At 38.1% G+C, this 21,201-nt stretch overlaps 2 protein-coding genes across 3 annotated transcripts; one reads left to right on the top strand and one right to left on the bottom strand.

The window, feature by feature from the left end:
• Nucleotides 1–10,300: 10,300 nt before the first annotated feature.
• Nucleotides 10,301–12,197, bottom strand: LOC133814157 (uncharacterized). The gene is made up of 3 exons (XM_062247152.1): nucleotides 11,622–12,197; nucleotides 10,666–11,535; nucleotides 10,301–10,459 (listed from the first exon to the last, which is right to left on the bottom strand). The coding sequence occupies exons 1-3, from the start codon at nucleotides 12,195–12,197 to the stop codon at nucleotides 10,301–10,303; spliced, it is 1,605 nt and encodes a 534-aa protein (XP_062103136.1).
• Nucleotides 12,198–18,464: 6,267 nt separating this feature from the next.
• On the top strand, nucleotides 18,465–21,197 carry LOC133817688 (pentatricopeptide repeat-containing protein At1g11900). 2 transcript variants are annotated; one of them, XM_062250271.1, is made up of 2 exons: nucleotides 18,465–18,878; nucleotides 19,659–21,197. In XM_062250271.1, the coding sequence occupies exons 1-2, from the start codon at nucleotides 18,729–18,731 to the stop codon at nucleotides 20,727–20,729; spliced, it is 1,221 nt and encodes a 406-aa protein (XP_062106255.1). In that variant the 5' UTR covers nucleotides 18,465–18,728; the 3' UTR covers nucleotides 20,730–21,197. The 2 variants fall into 2 exon arrangements, with proteins under 2 accessions (XP_062106255.1, XP_062106254.1); XM_062250270.1 differs by having other exon boundaries at nucleotides 18,467–18,878; nucleotides 19,653–21,197.
• Nucleotides 21,198–21,201: the final 4 nt, after the last annotated feature.

The following is a 21,201-nucleotide window of genomic DNA, read 5'->3' on the forward strand; positions in this document are numbered from 1 at the left end:
CTGCATTCTGCTGTTGCCCCATGGCCATTTGCGAAGTGGGGGATGGATGTAGTCGGAGAACTACGCAAAGCCGCTAGAGGAAAACGATACGCCTTGCTAGCCACTGATTACTTCACAAAATGGGTTGTAGCAGAGGCTTACGTTACAGTCAGCAAAACAGACACCATGAGTTTTATATGGAAGCATATCATCTGCCAGTTCAGGATCCCATGGGAAATAGTCGTTGATAACGGGACCCCATTCCAAAATGCCAAAGTACAAGAACTGTGTGACACATACAAAATAAAGTTAAGCTTCACTTCTGTTACCTATCCCCAAGGCAATGGCTAAGCTGAGGCTTCTAACAAGGTCATTTTCGCCAACACTAAAAAGAACCTGGAAGATAAAAAAGGCGCGTGGGTAGACGAATTACCAAAGGTGCTATGGGCATACAGGACAACAAAAAGGACCTCCACAGGTGAGTTGCCCTATGCTATGGTATATGAAACATAAGCCATTATCCCCACAGAGGTGGGCCTGCCAACACTTACATAAATTGCTTCTGATCTGAGCACGAACAACGAGTAGCTGACCCACAACCTCAACCTCTTGGACGAATTACGTATGATAGCACAGATTAGACATGAAAAATACCAAAAGGCAGTAGAGTACTATTACAACAAGAGGGTCCACTCACGCTCATTTAAGAAGGGGGGTTGGGTTTTGCGTAAAGTTACTGGCAATCAACAGAAGCTAAAGCCTAACTGGGAAGGTCCTTTTGAAGTCACAGAAGCGTTGGGGCGAGGATCTTACACTCTCAAGAACATACATAGTGGAAAAAATGTACCACGTAATTGGAACTCAATGTCTTTAAAACATTACTACTGTTAAATGTTATATGTACTCCGAAGTTCAAAAGTAATAAAACAACTTTCTTTTTTTTTTACATCACTCTACAACACTTTACTTAGTCAACATTTGCTGACGCAAATCTGCATAAGGAATCTTTCCTGACGCACCATAAACAGTACACACATGTGAACACTGCCACATTGCTTGCTCTAGCACTAGGAGCTACTATTACATGCATACTTTAATATATCATTACCTACCTATATGGGTTAAGACATTATTCACGTGCACTACACTCCACCTACCACGTCCAATATAAATACGGCTCTGCAATGATCAATTAAATACATGAAACACACATAGAGGCATGATGTCTCCATCACTCTACTAATTCTCTCACGAGCAAAGGCTTGCGATTTTGCCTAGCCAACCTTTAAACAACGAGTCGTTCTACTTCACTCGTGGCATCTGCACAATGCATTCCACATCAGGGATTGCATTACACAACCAAATGTGTTCTAATCTGCCCTGACTACTACAGCAGAACCATCGAACACCCCACTTCGGCACTGCCTCAATTACGAAGTAACTAGTTTGGCAATCCAAGAATGGGAGGAACTTTTCCAGAACTCATACCCACGTCTTACTCGCTAGCTGCCTCTGTTGGGTTTGATGGCCCACCCCCCACCTTCGAGGGAGCCTATCTCAGCAAAAGGCACCCAATAAACCAAGGTATGAGTGCAATGGAAAGATGACCAATCTCAGGCTATGCCACTCTCGGCTCTGCCTCGGCGCCCAACCCCGCATGCTGTGTTCTATGTCCGAGCTCAGCCACGTCACCTCCTCTCGCAAATGGTAGAGCATCTAACTTTCTCTTTCACGCACCCAAGGGGACAACTTAGTTCTAATGAGAGAACAACACACTTAACTCTCTCAGCGATCGCAAGAATAATGAACACAAGTTTTGTAAATCAATAACTTATCGAAAGATCAGTTTTATTTATAAAATATGTTATGTTAAATATCACTTTACAATTATTTACATCACTCATCCTCATTTTTGTTTGAGACACACATAACGTTACTTGTTACATACAACTTTTGCTACTGGCTAATCCCACTCAATACGATGTACATATTCCGCCATCACACTCTCTAGCTTTGGATGACCTATCCCATATTGCTTGCACGATATGTAGTATGGAATTCCACTTCTCACTAACTCATTTAACGCCCACGTTGAGAATAACCACTGTGGCTTATCAAAGATCCGCCTCAGAAACAACACATTTACCCAATCACGGTGTTCACCTAAAATGGAAATATCATCAGAACCATTCAATCGCCTTAAAACTATGCACCCATAAGTAACTCCACACTTAACTGGGCATTCTCTCCCACCATCTGTACAGGTTTCTCCTATATCTTTCACGCAGAGGCCTAAAAGGTCTGTGAAGCCTTTCATCAACACACGTCAATCGAACCTCACCAGTTGCAATATTATCATTACCACAATATCAAACGGACAAATTCAACAACGAAAATCACAAAATACAACGAATTTTTATATATGATACAATTCTACATATACAATGTACATTGTCTCAATACTATGCACATCATTATAGCTAACATTGTCCAAAAATGACAAAGAGAGGAGGATAAACACATATGTACAACAAAAAACTATGTCGACAGTTCTACGACACCTCTTTCACTCCTCAACATTGCTTATGTCACTGGTATCGATGCTCTGTCCGCCTCTTTTTCTGCTACCATCTGTGCAGATTCCTCTCCAGCAGCCTCTGCAATGGCAACAGTACCCGAGACAGAAGCCACCTGCCCTGCAATATCGCCTTCTTCAGCAGGTTCCCCACTTGCAGTATAGATCGAACTGAAGGCATCACCTTTTTACCTCAATTTCTCCAGATGCTGCACTGGGTAGTTGATTTGCAGATCCCCAAGCTCACCGAGGTACTGGTCGGCATCATATTCTCCAACCTTCACGTCTATACTTTTACAATACATCTCCAGCTTAGCCCATTTCTCCTCTGGGATCTGCTTCTTATTGCGCAACGCAAGATCCAGATACTTTGCCGTATCCACTTCGGTAATTCTTACGAACTTACGTTCGGTAATTGCACAATCTCTAATGCGCTGCCTCGTGGCCTCCACTGTTGCCTCTTCCATCTTCTGCAAAACAAACAGGTCAAACACTTAATACATTAAACATGAATTTCAACCATACAATCATCGTGACAGTCTCTACATTACATACCTCGGCCATTTATTTCAACTGTCGCTCGCTTTTGCCTATGACCACCTCTTTCTGCTTCAACTTAGCGTTTAACTGAAGCTTTACCTCCAGCTTCTACTTCCGTACATTTGCAACTTTCATCTTCGACCCCTCCACCTTCCGTTGCCACTCCTTCCTCTGCTTCTCCCACAACTCCTTATCTGTTTGCAAAGACACCACATCTTCCTGCAAATCATTGATAATGTTATTCAGCGTCTCCATCCGCTTCTCATGCCCCATGCAGAACTGGCTCTTCTCCATCCAATTGTTGGTCATCGTCACTAAATTTTGCCTTCAGCTTGTCATGCTCCATCTCTAGTTCGACAGACCCTACCAACTTTGCCTCAGTGGATGCCACTTTCTCCTTCACCTCTGTGTAATGATCCAAATTTCCTAATAAGGTTTAGGTCCTTGATTAGGAGGCTGAGAGGTCCATAATTGATTTATTATGTTATCAAATGATTATATGCATGTTTATGTGAATTATATTATAATATGGTGATAAATGCATGCATGTGGGTCTATCTTTAATTATAAGGGAATTTTGGTAATTTAGCCCGTTGAGGGTGTGATTGTGTGTTTTCATGCATGTTGATGAATTTTGAATAATACCACATTATATGTGGATTTTTTCGAGCCATTCGGCATGAGACGATCTTTGAATGCAAGTTATCGGTCTGGTCATAACAAGGTTCATTTCGGGGCTCAGGGTGAGTCTCGGGGTAATTTGAGGATTAGAACATTATTGGGAATTAGAGGGTAATGGGATATGATTTATTAGTATTTAAGGGTATTGAGAATAACTGTAACGACCCAAAATCACTAATATGGCTTAAGGGCCTCGATTAGTGTGCCGGGAGGGCATAATTGGTTTATATGTGAAATTATTGATTTAATGCATGATTATATGATAAGCATGCTTGTATGGTTATGTAAATGTTAATGTGATTATATGCTATAATTGTGAGAACCACATTATTATGTGGGTAAATCTGCAGCATGCGACTTAAGGCGATCCTAGGGAGCTAGCTAGCGGGAAAGTCACAACGGGGCTTAGTACTTGACTTCGGGTAAGTCAAGAGGTATTTTAAGTATTGGATGGTTATTTAGGTTATCGGGTTATGGAAATAAATAATTGGAGATATATTTGAGGTTAGGAAGTCTAGATGGGAATACTGGGGAATCTTACCATTTTGCCCTCGGGGACGTTTCCGATACCTCGAGCCTTGGGATTAACTTAATTATCTAAGGATAGACTAAATAGAAACTTAGAACTCAGTGGAAACCAAGGAACCGACCTACTCTCCTTCTTTCTTCCTCTCTCAAAGGAAACCATTGGAATCTAAGGGAAAACTCAACTAGAAACTCTATAATTTGAGCTAGAGTTTTGAGGGATTAGCTCAGTTTTAGAAAGGGAATTCAACCAGGACTGAGGTAAGGATTGAATCACACTTTTTGTTGTTGAAACTCTATGGTTTTGATTGAGTTCTAAGAGGTTTTTAGGTTTTGAATTTTAAGGATTGAATAGAAGCTAGATAGCTTGGGTTTTAGCTCAAAAATCATTAAGGGAGTTGGTTCATCAAAGAAGGTAAGCTCTAATTCGTGATTTAGTGTTTGAATTCTGAATTTTTATGGCTGGTTTTAGTGTTCATGAGTAAATGAGTTTCAGAGATTGAAGTGGGATTTTTGTAAGTTTTTAGGTTAAGTTTTAGCTGGGTTAAGTAGCTGGAATTATGTTAGAATTTTTGTGATAATTGAGTTGTGGAATTGGGATAGTTTTGGATGGTTTTGGGTAAGGTTTGAGAGTAAAAAATGGAGGTTTTTCTGGGTTCGAAGGGGTCGTGCCGCGGCATAGTTCCTGGTGAGCTGCGACCCTTTAAAGCTGATGCATGCTGAGGAAGGAGGGCGGGCCGTGGCATGGGGCTTGTAGGGCCACGGCCCGTGTCTGGTTTTGGGCGTGGGGGAGTCTCTGGTTGGGCCCATGTCGTGGCATGGGTGGCTTGAGCCACGACCCTTAAGGGATTTTGGGACTTTAAGCATGGGAATTTTACCTAGGGTGCTCGAGATTGAATCTACTACCGTGTTTGGTGGAATTCAATGTTCCGGAGACTAGAAATTTATCTAGAAGCCCTTTTATGATTATTGATGGTATCCCTTATCTTGGTTGTGACTAGGTACTAAGTTAGGGCTCAGGGATCGGATCGTGCTCAAGAGGCATCACTCGTAGTCAGTACACTTGGGAACTAAAGGTAAGAAAACTGCACCCGGTTTTGGATTTATAATGGGACTAAGGGTTCCCTATTTTGTATGCTTTGAAAGGATGGTATTATGCCATGTAAACAGTAAACCAACGGCCTAAGAGTACCAAAGTTTACATTAGCGCACAGGGCGCGGCTCAGCCACTGGTAGCTAAGGACAACTTATTATGCACTGAGCTCGGTTTAAGCGGGCTGGAGTCAGTGGGATAAACAGAGGGTAGCGACCTAAGGCGTCGACCCTGATTATTATGTGATTTGTTTGTTATTATTGATTGTTGGATTGTTATGTTGTATAGCTGAGTGATGATTAGCTGACTCTCTGGTTGTGTCTTGATGCTTTGTGAATACTGTAGTATGTTAAGTGTATGAACATGCTTAAAGGGTTATCCAAATGTTATTATTGCTTGTTAGGTAATATGATATGTTTTCTTGCTGGGCCTTGGCTCACGAGTGCTTCGTGATGCAGGTAAAGGCAAGGGCAAGCTTGATCAGCCCTGATTCGGAGAGCTCTGAGAGCAGAATGTACATGATCAGCTGCTCAGCCACCACGATTGAGAGGAAGACAGGAACAGGAGAACCAGAAACATATGTTTTGCCTTAGAGTGGCTAATGGTTGTTTAAACTTTGGAAATTTTGTAAACTGACTTTTGAACGTTGTTCCTTTTTGGGATCCCATGTGTAAAAATGTTTAGTTATATGAAATGTACCTTTTTGAGACCAAAACCCTTTTAACCCTGGTTCATTAGTGGTTTATGTATCACATTTTTCACTAAATGACTTGATTAGCAAGTCCTGCACCTTTATAAGTACACAGTGTAGCGATCTTGGCTATCCAGGGCGTTACAATAATGGGAATTGGAGGGTGTTAGTTATGATTAACGAAATAGGCGCAAAAGGACGATTTTGCCCTTGGTGGCTATTAAGGGTTTTAATTAGGCTTAGGGGCAATATGTTATTTTCACCCTAAGGTTATATTTAGCCATTAGAAGGCTGTGGAAGGCTAAGCAAAACAGAGCATCACTTCTTCCTCTTCATCCGTTCATCATTTCTTCTTATTTTCTCCTTGGATTTTGAAGCTCTTTTTTAGGAACCAAGCTAAGGAACCAATCTTTGATGATCTAGAGTTCTGTTCTACCATTGAAGAGGGTGTGATTATGAGATTTATGTGAGTTTCTAGCCATTAAAACTATGGTTCTTGCTCTGTTTTTCTTATTGAGTTTCAGCTAGATTTTTGAGTTGGATAATGGGAATTGATGGGAGTTTTTGGCTAGGGTTACTTGGGCTATGATGCCTAGGGCTTGTGTATATGGTATTTGGGTTCATTTAGGGGTTTGGATGAAGTTTGGAGGTTGGTTTTTCAGGTTGGAAATGGAGGAGTCGAAGGAGAGAAAAACCAGGGTAGTTCTGCCTAGTCCTAGCGCTACAGCGCTAGCCAAGGAAAAACTCCCCTGCCTGTAGCGCTGGGGCGCTAGTGGGGCAGCGCTGTAGCGCTACCCTATTTTTCCTGATGCATATTTTGGGCACTTTTGAGGGTTTTTGGCTCGGGGTTTCAATTCCTAAGGCTCAGGATCGAATCTATTCACCGTTTGGGTACAATTCGGGGTCCCGGGAGTGAAGTTTAGGTCAAGACCCTTTCATTGTTTATTTCATTAATTGGAGGTTATATTTGGTTATGACTAGGTGACCGCTAAGGGGTCAAAGGATCGATCGTTCTCAAGGGTCGTTCAATTTTTATTTCTCGCTCGAACTAGAGGTAAGAAAACTGCATCCAGTATGTGATGCATGTGATGCATGAGAAACATGTGATTAGGGCATGACATGAATGTTGAATATGAGATTTTTCAGAGCTTGAGTCTCTGAATTTGTGCATGATCATAATTATGTTAGAGACTGTTAATTAAGCTTGCTGAATGCCCTACATCTGGATATTTGACATATGATATATGTCTGGTTGCATTGCTTACTGGTGCATGGCACTGACTCATTAGTCAGAATCGGCAATGGTGTCGGTATTAATTGTGAAGCTGTGGCTCATTAGTCAAGTTCGGCAGTAATACTGAGCACTGGTCATATGGTATTGACTCATAAGTCAAGAACGGTCTTAGCGTGTTTAACGCAAGCCGATAAAGATTAGATCTAATCAACATCAGCATTGAATGACTCATCATGAGCATTAATGCCAGACCGACCTCAAGTTTGATGAAAACTAAAAGCGCTTGTCTAGCCTATGACTAGTCACTTAGAGCCAGGGCCAGAAGGCCCAAGTGACTGCATCGTCACATGGTTATGGGTGCTGAGCCCACATAGTGACTTACTCATCAGTCACTCATCCGATTAGGGCTATAACCCCCAACATGGTTAACAGAACCTCAAGTGTTAAATCACTCATCTGATTAGGGCTATACGCCCCAGCATGGTTAACAGAACCTCAAGTGTTAAATCACTCATCTGATTAGGGCTATACACCCCATCATGGTTAACATAACCTCAAAGTGTTAAATCACTCATCTGATTAGGATTGACTTGATAGTCTTCCATTTAGGAGGGCAGGATCCCCCATCATTATTTGAACCTATTTGCATGCATGAATAGGGCTATTATTGCTAGGCATGCACATTATGATTTAGTAACATGTTATTACTGTTCATGAGCATATTGAGTTTTCTTGCTGGGCTTCGGCTCACGGGTGCTATGTGGTGCAGGTAAAGGCAAAAGAAAGCTAGACCATCCTTGAGTTGAAGAGCTTAGATGATGATGTGTACATATGCGACTGCTCGACCGCCATGACCGAGGGTTGAAAGAGGAACTAGGGTTAAACCCTATTTTTCCGCTTAGGTCGGCTGGTTGTAAATATTTTGTTGTAATTAACCTTTAAAATATATTTTTGGGATCCCAATGTATATAGTAAACGTTTTAGTGAAACGTTATATCTTAACCAAGTTTTTTAACTCTAAACCGCTAATCATACTTAGTTACACGATTATGGAAAAATGACTTGATTAGCGAGTTTAGCACTGTTTAAAATGCACACCGTAACGGTCCTTGAAGTTTGGGCCGTTACACTCTGCTTCTAACTTTTGTACAGCCTCTGCAACTGATGGACCCAAAACGGGTATGTTTTAAATATTTATAACTCGTAAGCGCACGAATCGTATTTATAGAATAATGTTCGTGTAAGCACGAGGTCGAACCCAAAGGAGTTGTCTAAAATCGAAAATAAAACTATTTTAAATCAAAATTAATAAATTCTAACCTAGCTCCAAAGATTGAAGAGATTTTTGAATAATGAAAATACAATAAAAGACAATAAAAAATGAAAGACAATATATATAAATATAAATTAAAAGTAAAAGTAAAAATCAAGATAGTAAAATAAAGATTATTAAGATAATAGAATCCACAAAATATAAGTTCAATAATATTTATAAGTACATTGATTCCCAAGTTTTAGTGATAGTTAAAATAAATTAAACTATCATTTTCCAAATAGATTTATAATTTTAAGCACAAATTACTTCTAAAAAGATTAAATTTTTCTTCACTTTTCAAAATTATAATTTCAAAGCATTTAATGTAAATCAATCTAATGAAATAACAAATAAATCAATGAACATTATTTATAAGGCAAAACATAATATTTTTGTTCTAAGCATGGATGTGTACAATTAAATGACACATCTTACACAAAGAATATTATGTTTTTGCACTAATGAAGAACAAAGTGTAAATATGTGCTAACAATCCAAAATACATGATATTTAAGATGAAAGAAGATATTTGAAGAAGAAAATTCCATAAACTTTGTTGCACAAAATGGGAAATCAACATACAAAATAAATACCATCTAGTTACATATTGTTTCATCATCACCTTAATAATCTTAAAAAGATTAGAAACACATAACTAGAATAGCAAATACAAACTAAAAATTACAAACATAAATAGGAAAATTTGGAGGATGAACCCCCAAACTTTTCCTCTAAAAATACATAGAAAATCACCAAAAAGAAGAAGAAGATGAAGAGAATAGAGAGGTTTTGAAATGTGTAGAATTTTTGATATGGTAACCTACCCCTAAAAATGGACACCTCTAAATGGTCTTCAAAACTCCCTATTTATAGCCAAAATGAGTAAATTAAAATAATCAATTTAAATTAATTAACTTAATAATAATATGAAAAATAGGGGTAAATTATAGGGTGTAATAATGATATTTTGGGGTAAAATGTGTAGAAAGTTGAGTAAAAATGTGGTATTTTTGGACAAGAGGACAAATGGTACACTTATACAATTGTTGGGCTCAAAAAGAAAATAGTATGCAAATGGGTGGCTGGGTGCATGTGTTCAGGCGGCTGGGCGTGGGAGAGCTTGCAGGGGCTGTTTTGGGCAGAAGCTGCTGAAGGAGCTGGTGTGGCTTCATTGGTGCATGGCTGTGAGGGAAATGCTTCAGGAGGAAACCGTGGGGTGCTGGTGGGCCTTGGAGCTTGGGCCTTTAGCTTTTCAGAAATACCAAAATGTCCTTATTTCTTTCAGCTTTAACTCTTGAAAATGCCACATTTCCTTCATTTTTCTTTCTTTTCAAGAGCAAAAATATCATAAATTCCCTACAAAATAAATATAAAATATTTTCAATTATAAAATAAATCATATTAGTTCATTGAAAATATTAATTATAACTTAATTTATATTTAACATTTAAGTTCAATAATACAACATTTTTTTATCACTAACTTAACAATAATAATTCAAATAATTAACTACAACATTTTACAACAAAATAACTATATAAAAACACACAAAAGTATATAAAATCATGATAAGACTAATAAATTCAAAATTACTTAAAAACTTAATAAATTACTTAAAAACTCAAGAATTAAGCAACAATTAACACATAAAAAGTGGTAAAATAACTCTATTTTGTAGAGTTATCAGCAACCACGTCGCGATTCACTTCGGCCACCCTTCTCCCTGTACGTTCCTCCTCGAGCATGGCTGCCTGTTCAGCCATCTTAGAGCTGTTCTGAATAGTTGTTGCATATTCCCTCCTAGCAGCAGACGCGCATACATAGCTCTGCAAAAATTCAATACATCTTTCAAACATCAACGCAACACACAATACATGATAAAAATCATAACACATGCAGGGTATTCACACGAATATTCTAGCATGCGGAACTCACCATCCATATATGATAAGACGCTTGTTGCAGAAGATCACCCTGACCACTCAACGACCCAACCACTTTAGTAGGAAGATGCGGCCGACTGATGTGCAACATCTCTTCCATCAACTCCAATTATGCAGTCGACATAAACTCTGGCAGTCCCTCTACTCTGCCAATTGCTTCTGTCCCTGCTGACGCAGTAACAGAAGCAACGGGAGTCCCCGCCTGCTAGTGACGACACCACGAGGCTATCAGACGCCAACATAGTTAATCTCAACTCGGGGAGTTGTGGCATGGAAGAACGAGAAATCAACCCATCGTCAACATCCTCACTTAGATCACTTGGCAAAAATATCGACGTCTGTACTGTAGAGGACGTTAGCTGCTCTAGGAAGGTGTTGGGCGAGTCAAAATTGTTCATCGTCTTTGGGGACATGATAATGACCTCCCCTAAGGACGTCCCTACTGCTGCAGAAGCGGGGAAAGCATCGACACCCGAGCTCTGGCCTCCTACGGCATTAGCAGCTTCTGACCTCTGAGGAACAGGAGCAGTTTCCAACTTGATTGCTTGGCTCGCATCTATTGGATGTGAAGGGTTGCCTGTGGTTTCTGAGTCACCCCTGAAAGCATCCTCTAAAAAATGGTTCTTACGGGAGGCAGAGGTGGGACGTTTCCCCTCTGATCCATGCTTGTTAGTAGGGCAGGTGTCAGAGCCTCCAGACAAGGCAGAAACAGAAGTCACCACTCCTGCGGTGTTAGGAAAGATATTGGGAGATCTCGCCCCCACTAGCGTGACATCAAGCGCTTGTGTGTGAGCTGTCGTCCCTAGAAATTTGAATGCTGCAGAGGACAGAGCCACTGGGGGCAAGTCATTTTTTGAGCCCTCTCCCAGAGAGGATCCTGGTGCGAAGGAAGAAGGGGATGGCTTAGCTTGAGGAGCAGCGTGGGCGAACCCTAGAGGCGTTTTAGGAAAAGTCAGAGTCTACCCGAGTGGCAATTTCTCAGGCGTAAGCTTAGGCATTGTCAAAGAAGAGCCTCCAGTGGCAGAAGCAGATCCTCTCGAAATACAGAGCTTGGAAAAATTAATTTCCCATCGTTCGAATCCTCATCAGAGGACTCTTCCCATGATTTCCTCTTCCCCAGGGCATCCTTTGACAGAGGCACCTGTTGAAGAGGTTGGATTTGCAAAGTAGCAGAGGGCGTAGAGGACTGCCCGTGTATAAAAGAGGATTTGCGAGCCAAAGTAGATTTGTCTGGGGAAGTATCTGAAGCGTGGGGTGGCTCAGAGCCATCTTTCTTTTTGCTCTCAGGGGTCCCCAAACGCTTGGTGCATGCTGCAAATGTTTTAGAGCACGCCCTTTCATACTCAGTCCTTGATAATTTCATAGTCGAGGAGACAGGGGGAGACCTTTTTAAGAACGCTCCCAACTGCTTTGCACATACAGCTGTAACTTTGGCGAGGGACATGTCGCCCTTCTGCGTTCTGACTCGCATGGCCCCTAGATCGGTTCGATCCAGGAAGCAGAGGCAAGTCATAATTTGCATACAGTAGGGATTCATGACCCCTCTGATGCTAATGGCATTCTCTTTAGACTCGTGGAGGAGTCCCTTCTCTGTCAACAAACTCTGCCTCTCAGGAGTCATTCTGACTTGAGGCCACGAAAAATCTAGGGCATAAGGAAAAATTGAAACACAGAGGACCGTGTGAATAGTCAATCATTTAAAACAAAAAAATATACACATAAAAAGAAGAAGAATGAAGCAGAGACGAGACGCACCTCTTGTGAAAACTCTAGCGAGTGGGAAAATTTCTTGGGGCAAGAACTCGGGGTACCATGCACCTCCGACATCGAAGAAGTACTTATCCCAATTCTCGTGGGAACTATCGAAATCAGTGAAAATTGTTCGGTCCTTCTTAAGGGAAAGATAGAAGGTCTTTCAGGTCTTGCCCTTTATTCCCTTGTTGGTCGACTTGGTAAAACATGTGTAAATGTCATATGATTGGATGTCAACGTTCCTAAGAGCTCCAATCATCTGGGCCCCAACTATGGATTGAATGGAGTTTGGAAGGAACTGAGAAATGTGAGCCCCGGAGTTTGAAATTATTTGGACCAGTAGAGCAGGAAGAGGAAACTGAAGCCACTCAAAGTGCCTCAAACTCATGACGATCTCACTAGGCTTGACCACATCCTTAAACCGACATTCTTTTAATTCAAAATCCGTGAGCATTCGGACTGTGACATTGTCTGGGATATCGAACGACTTGCATATACGGTCGAATGCAGCTTTGTATCCTTCGCGGTCCACAGGTTCAGGGGATGAACGTGAAGCCATAGTTGCATAAATTCGAGTGGTTGATTACCTACAAAAGAGAAAGGGAGAATGAACTTAGGGTTTTTTCTCTGCCTTTCTTTGAAGAAATTGAAATGAGAGATAATTGATTTGAGACTAGAATGAAATGATTTGGAACAGTAAAATGAAAAAGGAAATACCACAATTGGGTGTAATACTCGGTAATTGTGTGCTCAATAAATTCGAGATGACATTTGTCAAGATTCACTATGATTGTGTTCAGGCAGTGATCCTCGGTTGAAGGGAAGTGACGACATTGGGTGAAAATTTGGAAGACGAAGAGTCGACCCAAGATTCGAACGGTCTGACAAATATACCACATTCAAAACTCAGGCTGAGGGGCATCTGTTGGGCTCAAAATATTTGGCCCAAATGTTTTGCTGTTTTGGGTAAAGTGAAATAAAGCATTTTAGCTCAGGCAGAGGAGCCAGAATCAGAGGCTGCAGATCAGAGGTGGGCCTTGCCTCTGTCCTCTGCATACCTGAAGGATCCGAAAGCATTTTGGCGGGAAATTAAGTTATTCCTTCAACCAATCAAGAAGTAGACCTAACAGACTAACTTCTTAGTATTTCTGACCCTATAAATACTATGATCTCGTTTAGAGAAAAGATTAGAATCTGACTTAAGCATCAGAGTATCTTTCTTGCAGGTACTCCCAGATCGTTCGACGATCATTGAAGCCATCTTCATTGCCGGAGAAAGATCGAAGAACCAGAGTTTGATGACAAGTACCACACGATTTATAAAAAACAAAATTGTTGCATCAACATAGACATAATAGAATGATACATATATATATATAGGAGAGCACAACCCTAGTTTATAATTAGTGATTTCCAATTTTGTCCATTATAAAATTTAAAATTTATTTTCTTGTTTCTACACATTAAATCCATGACACTTTAATTCCTCATGATACTTATATCATAATTGGTCACTTAGTTTTGTATCACAATTTATAATAGCATTATACATTATATATATGTGCCCATAAAATATGATTTTAATCCAACAATGTTGGGCTAAAAATATAAAACAAATTCAAATAAAAAGGAAGCATATTTTTTCTTAGGAGTGCATGTTAATGAATGAGTAAAGGATCTACTACAAAATTTGGAATTTTTACAATTATTATATCATTCTATTCTAGCCTAGCCTAACCCTACATATTATTACAACTTGTGTACCTCTCAGTTTCTCGACCTCTTTCAGTCTCAGTTGCGACTCCTCAATCTTGACGGATTCTCGATCTTTATCTATACTCGTGATCTCCGTCTCTCACACTCGCTTTCCCCTTGTGAGTCTGCTCTATTTGAATTTCTCGCCCCTAAATAGAGACACTGTCGAGTCTTCTTGTGTCAACTTGGGTAAGTATTTTAGATGGACACTCCTGTTATCCTGACTTATACATGAAAACTTAGAACTGCTTGTCAGGAGGATTTCCTCGCATGTCGTGGTGGATTTTGGAACTACTTCAGCTTGAATGCTGACATGAATGTTAATAGATTTTTATTCTTCCCAGCAATATGACTCTAACAGTATGTTGGCAAAGTGGAAATATCGGAGGATGGAGAGACATGGACGAAAAAGAATAGTGAGAAAAAAAATGTTAACTTTGTACCCTCAATACATATATATACACATAACATATATAATAGATGTTTGTGTTTTTTTTTCCGCTATTACACGTTATATATAAATATATATTCTCTTTTAGACATATAATATTTTGGATGAAACATATTTATATATGGCGAATTCTTCGGTCCCTCACAGGACTCAATCCTTCAGTGTAGGGTCCAATTTTTTGCCAATTGTCCAAATTCTACAGGAGTAAGTCTTTTTTTCACTTTTGCTTTTGACTTGCAATGACCGGTTGTGTGAACCGGTTGGAAAGTTGCTGATAATGTGGGTATAAAAAGTAGGGGCAAAAAAATAATTTCCTGTCCAAAATATATGTACAGTTGAGGACTTGATCGTAAACTTAATATGAATTTGAGAGATATTTACGATTTTGGTAACGTAAGCATTGTGCTTCCGCCAAGTGATTTATATGTTATGTTGAGTGAGACGCAACAATAACCACGTAAGTAAAACTGATATATATATCATCAATGATTTGAAGCGAAATGTATTTTGTTCATTGTAGTGTTGTGTTTATTGCAGTCCTTTATTATTGTTTTGTTGGATGAGGAACGAAACAGTTAGGTTGGTAGTTTTATTTCAATGGGCTATTTTGAAGTTGTTTTATAAGCATGTACGCAATGAACCAATTCAACTATTATGAATGTCAGTTACTATGTTGTATTGTTAATGCATTTCATGACATGGTTTAACTTACATTTTTTTTATCAATTTGAAAAACAATCTCTTCGTAACATTTTACTAGTTGTTTTTATACGTCACCGTTTCTTTTAGGAATTTCTTTTGTTTTATCAAAAAAATCATGACTGAAATTTTCTATCATTTCCAGTTAATGTTGGCTAACTAATTTCATAGATTAATTAATTCAAATTGAGATATCAATCACAGCAGAACAAAGATATATAACGAGTTATAATATAACCAGAATATATAAAATATTGTCCCGTAACTAATATAGTTGGTGATTTAATCATCCTAAATCACACAAATAAAGTCTTTGCACGTAAATAAAATAGAATAGTCACACTGAACAATTATAAAGTAGCAGTTTTTATTACGGGGTAAGAGTTATGAGTTACGCACTACAACTTTCAAATTACTTATCAACTCTTACTTGATAACATATCTTCCTAATATATGTATCTGAAAATTTAAAAAAAAAATGGTTTTAAAGGCCTCAAAAATCGTAATTTACTTAGCAATTCCCTCATTCCATCTCTTATAGTGATGCATTTATAATACATATCTGAGATGATCAATCCTTAACGTATAATACTGGCATAAGATCATGGATCCTCAAAATTACCATATGAGAGGATCAACTAATTATTGTAGTACTTATTCTCTTCGGTCAAACAACATATATTACAGAGGTTACCCGATGTAAAACGAATTAATATATTATAGAGGTTAAGTGTAGTGATTGACTTACATGAATCGTCTTTGTTGAGTTGAAAATGGAAATGGTGACAGCTATTGGGACTCTTACATGAAGTGGTGGATGATATATATACACCATATATATACATATACCTACAAATATAGATTTTTATTCTTTAATGTGTAAAAGGTAGTACATACGTTTTTTTAATGGTAGATATCATCTAGTAATCAACATTCATTTAGAAACCATAAGAGTTGAGAAACACTAGGAGTAATCGGCCATACAGGGTATTAGTCGGTGTTACACAATACATACAAAGTCAAATGGAGAAGACTTGTTAAAACTGAAACCATAACATTTAATATATACATAGAGTATAGTTTGCATTACACATGCAAGAGCCCCTTACACATTGATCAAAAAGCCTTAATCATAGTAGGGGTACACAAAAGAGAAGAGTTTCCAAATGTACGATCCAAAAGACCGTATTATAGCAAAGTGACTTGTAAAGCCATTAAAACTTCAAAAGATACATATTCAGTGATTCCATTGATAGTAAGTGTAGACCAAACTGAGTACATATAACAAAATAGATATCTATTGATTAGGTGGCTTCTGAGTTTGGACGTATAGTGGGTACATGTTGATATAGCCACTCCGGAGTTCATCGATCGCGGCTGCCACAACTTCCATTTCCTTTCTCCAGGCCATCTTTGTTGCAACCGACTTCTCTTTCAGCTCTAATACCACCATCTTGATGGACTGTAGGTCAGACTTAAGGAGAGTGTTCTGGATGTTGGACACATTGTATCTCCTCTCCCATTCGTTCCGCTCGGTGGCCAGCCTGACGTTGTCATGCACAATTCAGTTAATGTATTACATTTGCTCAAGATGATTGTCATCAAACGACGGGAAGTTAACAATGTTATTCATTGGGAAAGGTGTGGAGTCCATTTTAGAGAGAAAAAGAGGATAGACAAGTATACATGTAGGGTGGTGGAGATTGAATTGAGGTCAACATGATCCATACACACATATATATACATATAGAAAACACAAGCATGGAGGAGTGGATCAAGTAAGTGTAAGGTGAGGTCTTCTTGTAAATGGTGGAGTAGTTAATGTACTGTCACTTATCAAAAATAGGGTTGCACATCAGTCAAAATTACATAAAGTATGCTATTATTAGAAACATAAGGAAGCAGTCACGTATTACGTGAGGAGAATTAGAATTTGCGTTTCAGCACGTCATGGTCACGTGAGTTGTGAGTGGTATTACGTGGGAGGACCTTTGGGAGCACAGTACCTGAGAAAAATAAGAATGGAGACAGAATTGACTTCCATTTTGACGTTTTTTTTCATGTATTTTGACTTCCATTTTGACGGAATTGCTATTATAATTTCTCTCAAACAAAAATTCAAACATGAGGTGGTCACCATTATATATGATTGGGCACTGAATACTCGAGTGCACCATTAAAAAAAATGAAGCCAAACAAAATTTGTTGCCTAAATAGCTAATGCCAAAAACATATTGAGTAAATGTGCTATAAGAACTTACCCGAAGAACTCGACACAAAGATGCAGGGATTTATGCTTTACGTCAGAAAAGTGGGCACTCGGTCCTTCAAACTCACGGCAAACAACATCGCATGTAGAATCAAACACCTCCAAATCACGCCGGAAAAAATTATCAAGCTCAATCGAAATCCCCACTACTCCAAACAAAAAAATCTACCCCGCATTCACCAGGGAGAAAAATGGACTAAATGGGAGGGAATTTTCCTTCCAAACAGTTATTGTTTGGGTTTGGATGGACTTTTCCTTTTGAATGGAGAAGAATAGCCTAAACGGGCGAAGACACGAATCAAACAAAAAAAAAGGTGACCGGTTACTAAGGGGTGACTAAGGGCATAACGATACTTTGACACCCAATAAACTCAGCAACTAAATCTGACCATCCATTTTCTAAAACAATAAATCCAAAGGCTCAAAATCAACACAGGACGAAGTCCTTCAAAACAAACTGAGGGATGAAAGAATTGCCCTTTATATATATAATATTCTCTTTCTGCACTTATCTTTTTGTAATTTTTTTTATTGATAATTGAAAAATGGAAAAAAAAAAAGTCTATTATAAATGTGCTTGCTGAGTAGTATATTAAGATGATTTATTAAAATGATATATATTTTTTAATATTTTATTTAAAGTTTCTTTTTTACTTTTTTAAGTAACCTTTTACTTGGGATAAATTTAAAATTTAAGATAATGTTTTTAATATTAAGTAAATATATTTAATTATTAATTTAATTTTATAAAATATAAAGTATTTTATTTTATTCTAAGATTACGTTGTCTTTTAAAAATTTATAAGATATATATAAATATTGTATACTTTTTTTCTAATTTATAATTAAATAATAAAATTAAAAATATATATTTAATATGTATTAAGGCTATGATAGTAATTTTATAATTAAATATATCTCCATCCATAGTATATTCTTTCCTTCCTATCTTACCAAAACAACATAAGTACTTCTTCCCTTTCCAATCCTCTACCCTCTCCATTCTTAATACCCTGTGCCCTAAGAGACATTTTTTAGTACTTAACTATGATGTTTGATTATCCAATCTCCAATGAAACATATCCTTTGGTTATTCCATTGTTTTATTTTGGTCTAGAGGCTCTAGGCAGTTAGCTCAGAACCTCCTCTCCATTCCATATATTTTATAACCATAAAACCATATATATGCAGGGCTAATCAAAACCAGAGAGTTTTTGAATGGGAGCATGTTATTCCCTTCAAGGAGTTTCAGGCGGATTCTTATGTCCACTAAAGCAGCACAATTTACTTCTCGCACTCACTGCTGCCACTCCGTTTCTATTCGCTTTTTCCAGGATTCAATTCCTTTAAACCCAACTAGACGCAACCAACTCTCAGTAAGTCTTACTCAGTCTAATTTATTGTTTAGGAACTTTTTTTTTCACAATTGGAAATGGTTACTTGCTGTTTTGGGGAAACCATTGCATTCACTTTTGAAGCTGAGAAAATACCCATTTTATTGTTACAGTGTTTTACTGATATTTCAGTGGAAACTATGGTTTAGAGATTCATAACCATTCTTTTAGGAGAAAGAGAAAGCTTTTATGCTCAGGAAAGGTCAATATTTATGCAGGTTGTTTTATATTGCTCCATGGATTTGCTTGATAGAATTTAAAAAAGCATCATTCTCATTATACTCAAGTGGATTAATTTGATTTTTCCAAATGATATACTTGATGATAGAGGAAGTAGTGTTACCTCTTTTTTCTAGGTGTTTAATGAAGGAAATGACAGTTAACATTTGAATATTGGATATAAGATTGTAAGTGTTTTCTTTTGGAAAGATTTAAAGATCCTAATATTACATAGTAATATGTCTTCTGTTTGGTTATCCTCGCTAGATTTGTATCAGCTTTCTTACCTCAGCTAAAGTTCTTTGAGTTTTTCATTTGCTATGTAGCAATTGTATATTGATCCTTTGCATGGTACCTCTTTTTTTCTTTTTTTGTCCAAAAAAAAAATGATACAAAAATTGAAGAACTTTGAAAATTGGTAGAGTAACTGACTAAGGCCATTTGAGGAGAGAAAGTAAAAAAATGAAAGACCAGGGCATTTTACGGTTTCTCTTTGTATGTTTAATTTCAATCTAATGATTTCACTTCTATTTACAGAACCAGATCATATCCATCCCAGTTGTTTGCTTTTGGTCCTCGCCTGTCTTTGTTGTTGCAAGTAGACTCATTGGCAGTTGTCAATCATTTTCAACTAAGGCATCTCATAATGAGGAGGAAGAACTGGTCCTGAATGAAATATTTGCTGCCATTGAAACTGCTCCAAGATCTGCCTCAGAACTATGTACTGCTTATATTGATAAGCTGTGCAAGTCTGGAAATATTTCTGCTGCTGCTAGATTTCTTAAATCCTTGCATGATAAACATACCTTCATTAGCTCTAGATCATACAATGTCCTATTGGCAGCAGCCTGTGAAAAGAATGACACGGCCCTTATATCTCAAGTTTTTTCAGATGCAATTGGGTCTTCTAAAACATTCCCTCCAACTTCTTATCTTTATATTGCAGAGGCTTTTGCAAAGACGAATGAGTGCACAGATCTGCTTAGGTTTATCAAAGATATCTTGGAATTGACCTTACCAAGCATGAATGTTCTAAATAGTATCATTTTGGCATTTGCAGAATGTAGGAAAAGTGATCAGGCTCTTTTGATATATGACCAGATAAAGAGTTCAAAATACAAACCAGATCTGATTACGTACAATATTGTTTTGCATATTTTGGGTTGTGCTGGTCACATAGATAAAATGCTTCATGAGTTTTCCTCAATGAAGGAAGCTGGGATCGTCCCTGATGTTATTTCTTACAATACATTGTTAAACAGTCTGAAGAAGGCAGGAAGAGTAGACATGTGTGCAGTATTTTTCAAGGAAATGGTTGACAATAGAATTCAACCAGATTTGCTTACTTATACTGCTTTGATTGATTGTATTGGCCGTGCGGGAAATGTTGAGGAATCGCTGAGACTCTTTAGCGAGATGAAGGGTAGGCAGATTCGTCCTTCCATCTATATTTATAGGTCACTAGTCCATAATTTGAACAGGATGGGGAAGTTGGAGTTGGCAAAGTCAGTCTTGGAGGAGATGAAATCATGCAGTCCCTCGGATCTGGCTAGTCCCGGTGATTTTAAACCATATATAAGGGGTATTGGGCAAACCAAGTCCAAATTTTTTTAGGTCCATAGTGACTCAAAACAATGCTAAAGGTGTTCAATTGAAACATGTTCAGGAGGTGATGAACGTGAACAAGATCTTATCTTCTTGATCGTGTATTTGGTTTTACTTACACATTTAAATCATGTTCATCCGAGCAGCCTGCTTGTGCTTTGTGCAAATATTGTAAAAGAACGATTGCCAGTGCATGAAGAAGAATGAGACCTTTTCAGGTGTATTGCTATGTTTTAGTTCCCAAATTTTCCAGAAAATAATTGTACAAAGTACGTATCAACTACAGAAAGTTTAGAATTGTTCATCACTTTTCTGTACTTAGTTTCAGGACTTATCTAAACTTGAGCTACATCAATCTTGTTCAGCTATAACAGCGCAGCCTTGCCTGTAACTTACTGCTTTATGTATTATGATCAGATTCTCCCAAAATTCCATTAATCTTATACAATGATCAAAGATTCTTTAAAGGTTGCCATAGATT

Source organism: Humulus lupulus, chromosome 2 (assembly GCF_963169125.1).
Source record: "Humulus lupulus chromosome 2, drHumLupu1.1, whole genome shotgun sequence".
Lineage (NCBI taxonomy): Eukaryota > Viridiplantae > Streptophyta > Magnoliopsida > Rosales > Cannabaceae > Humulus > Humulus lupulus.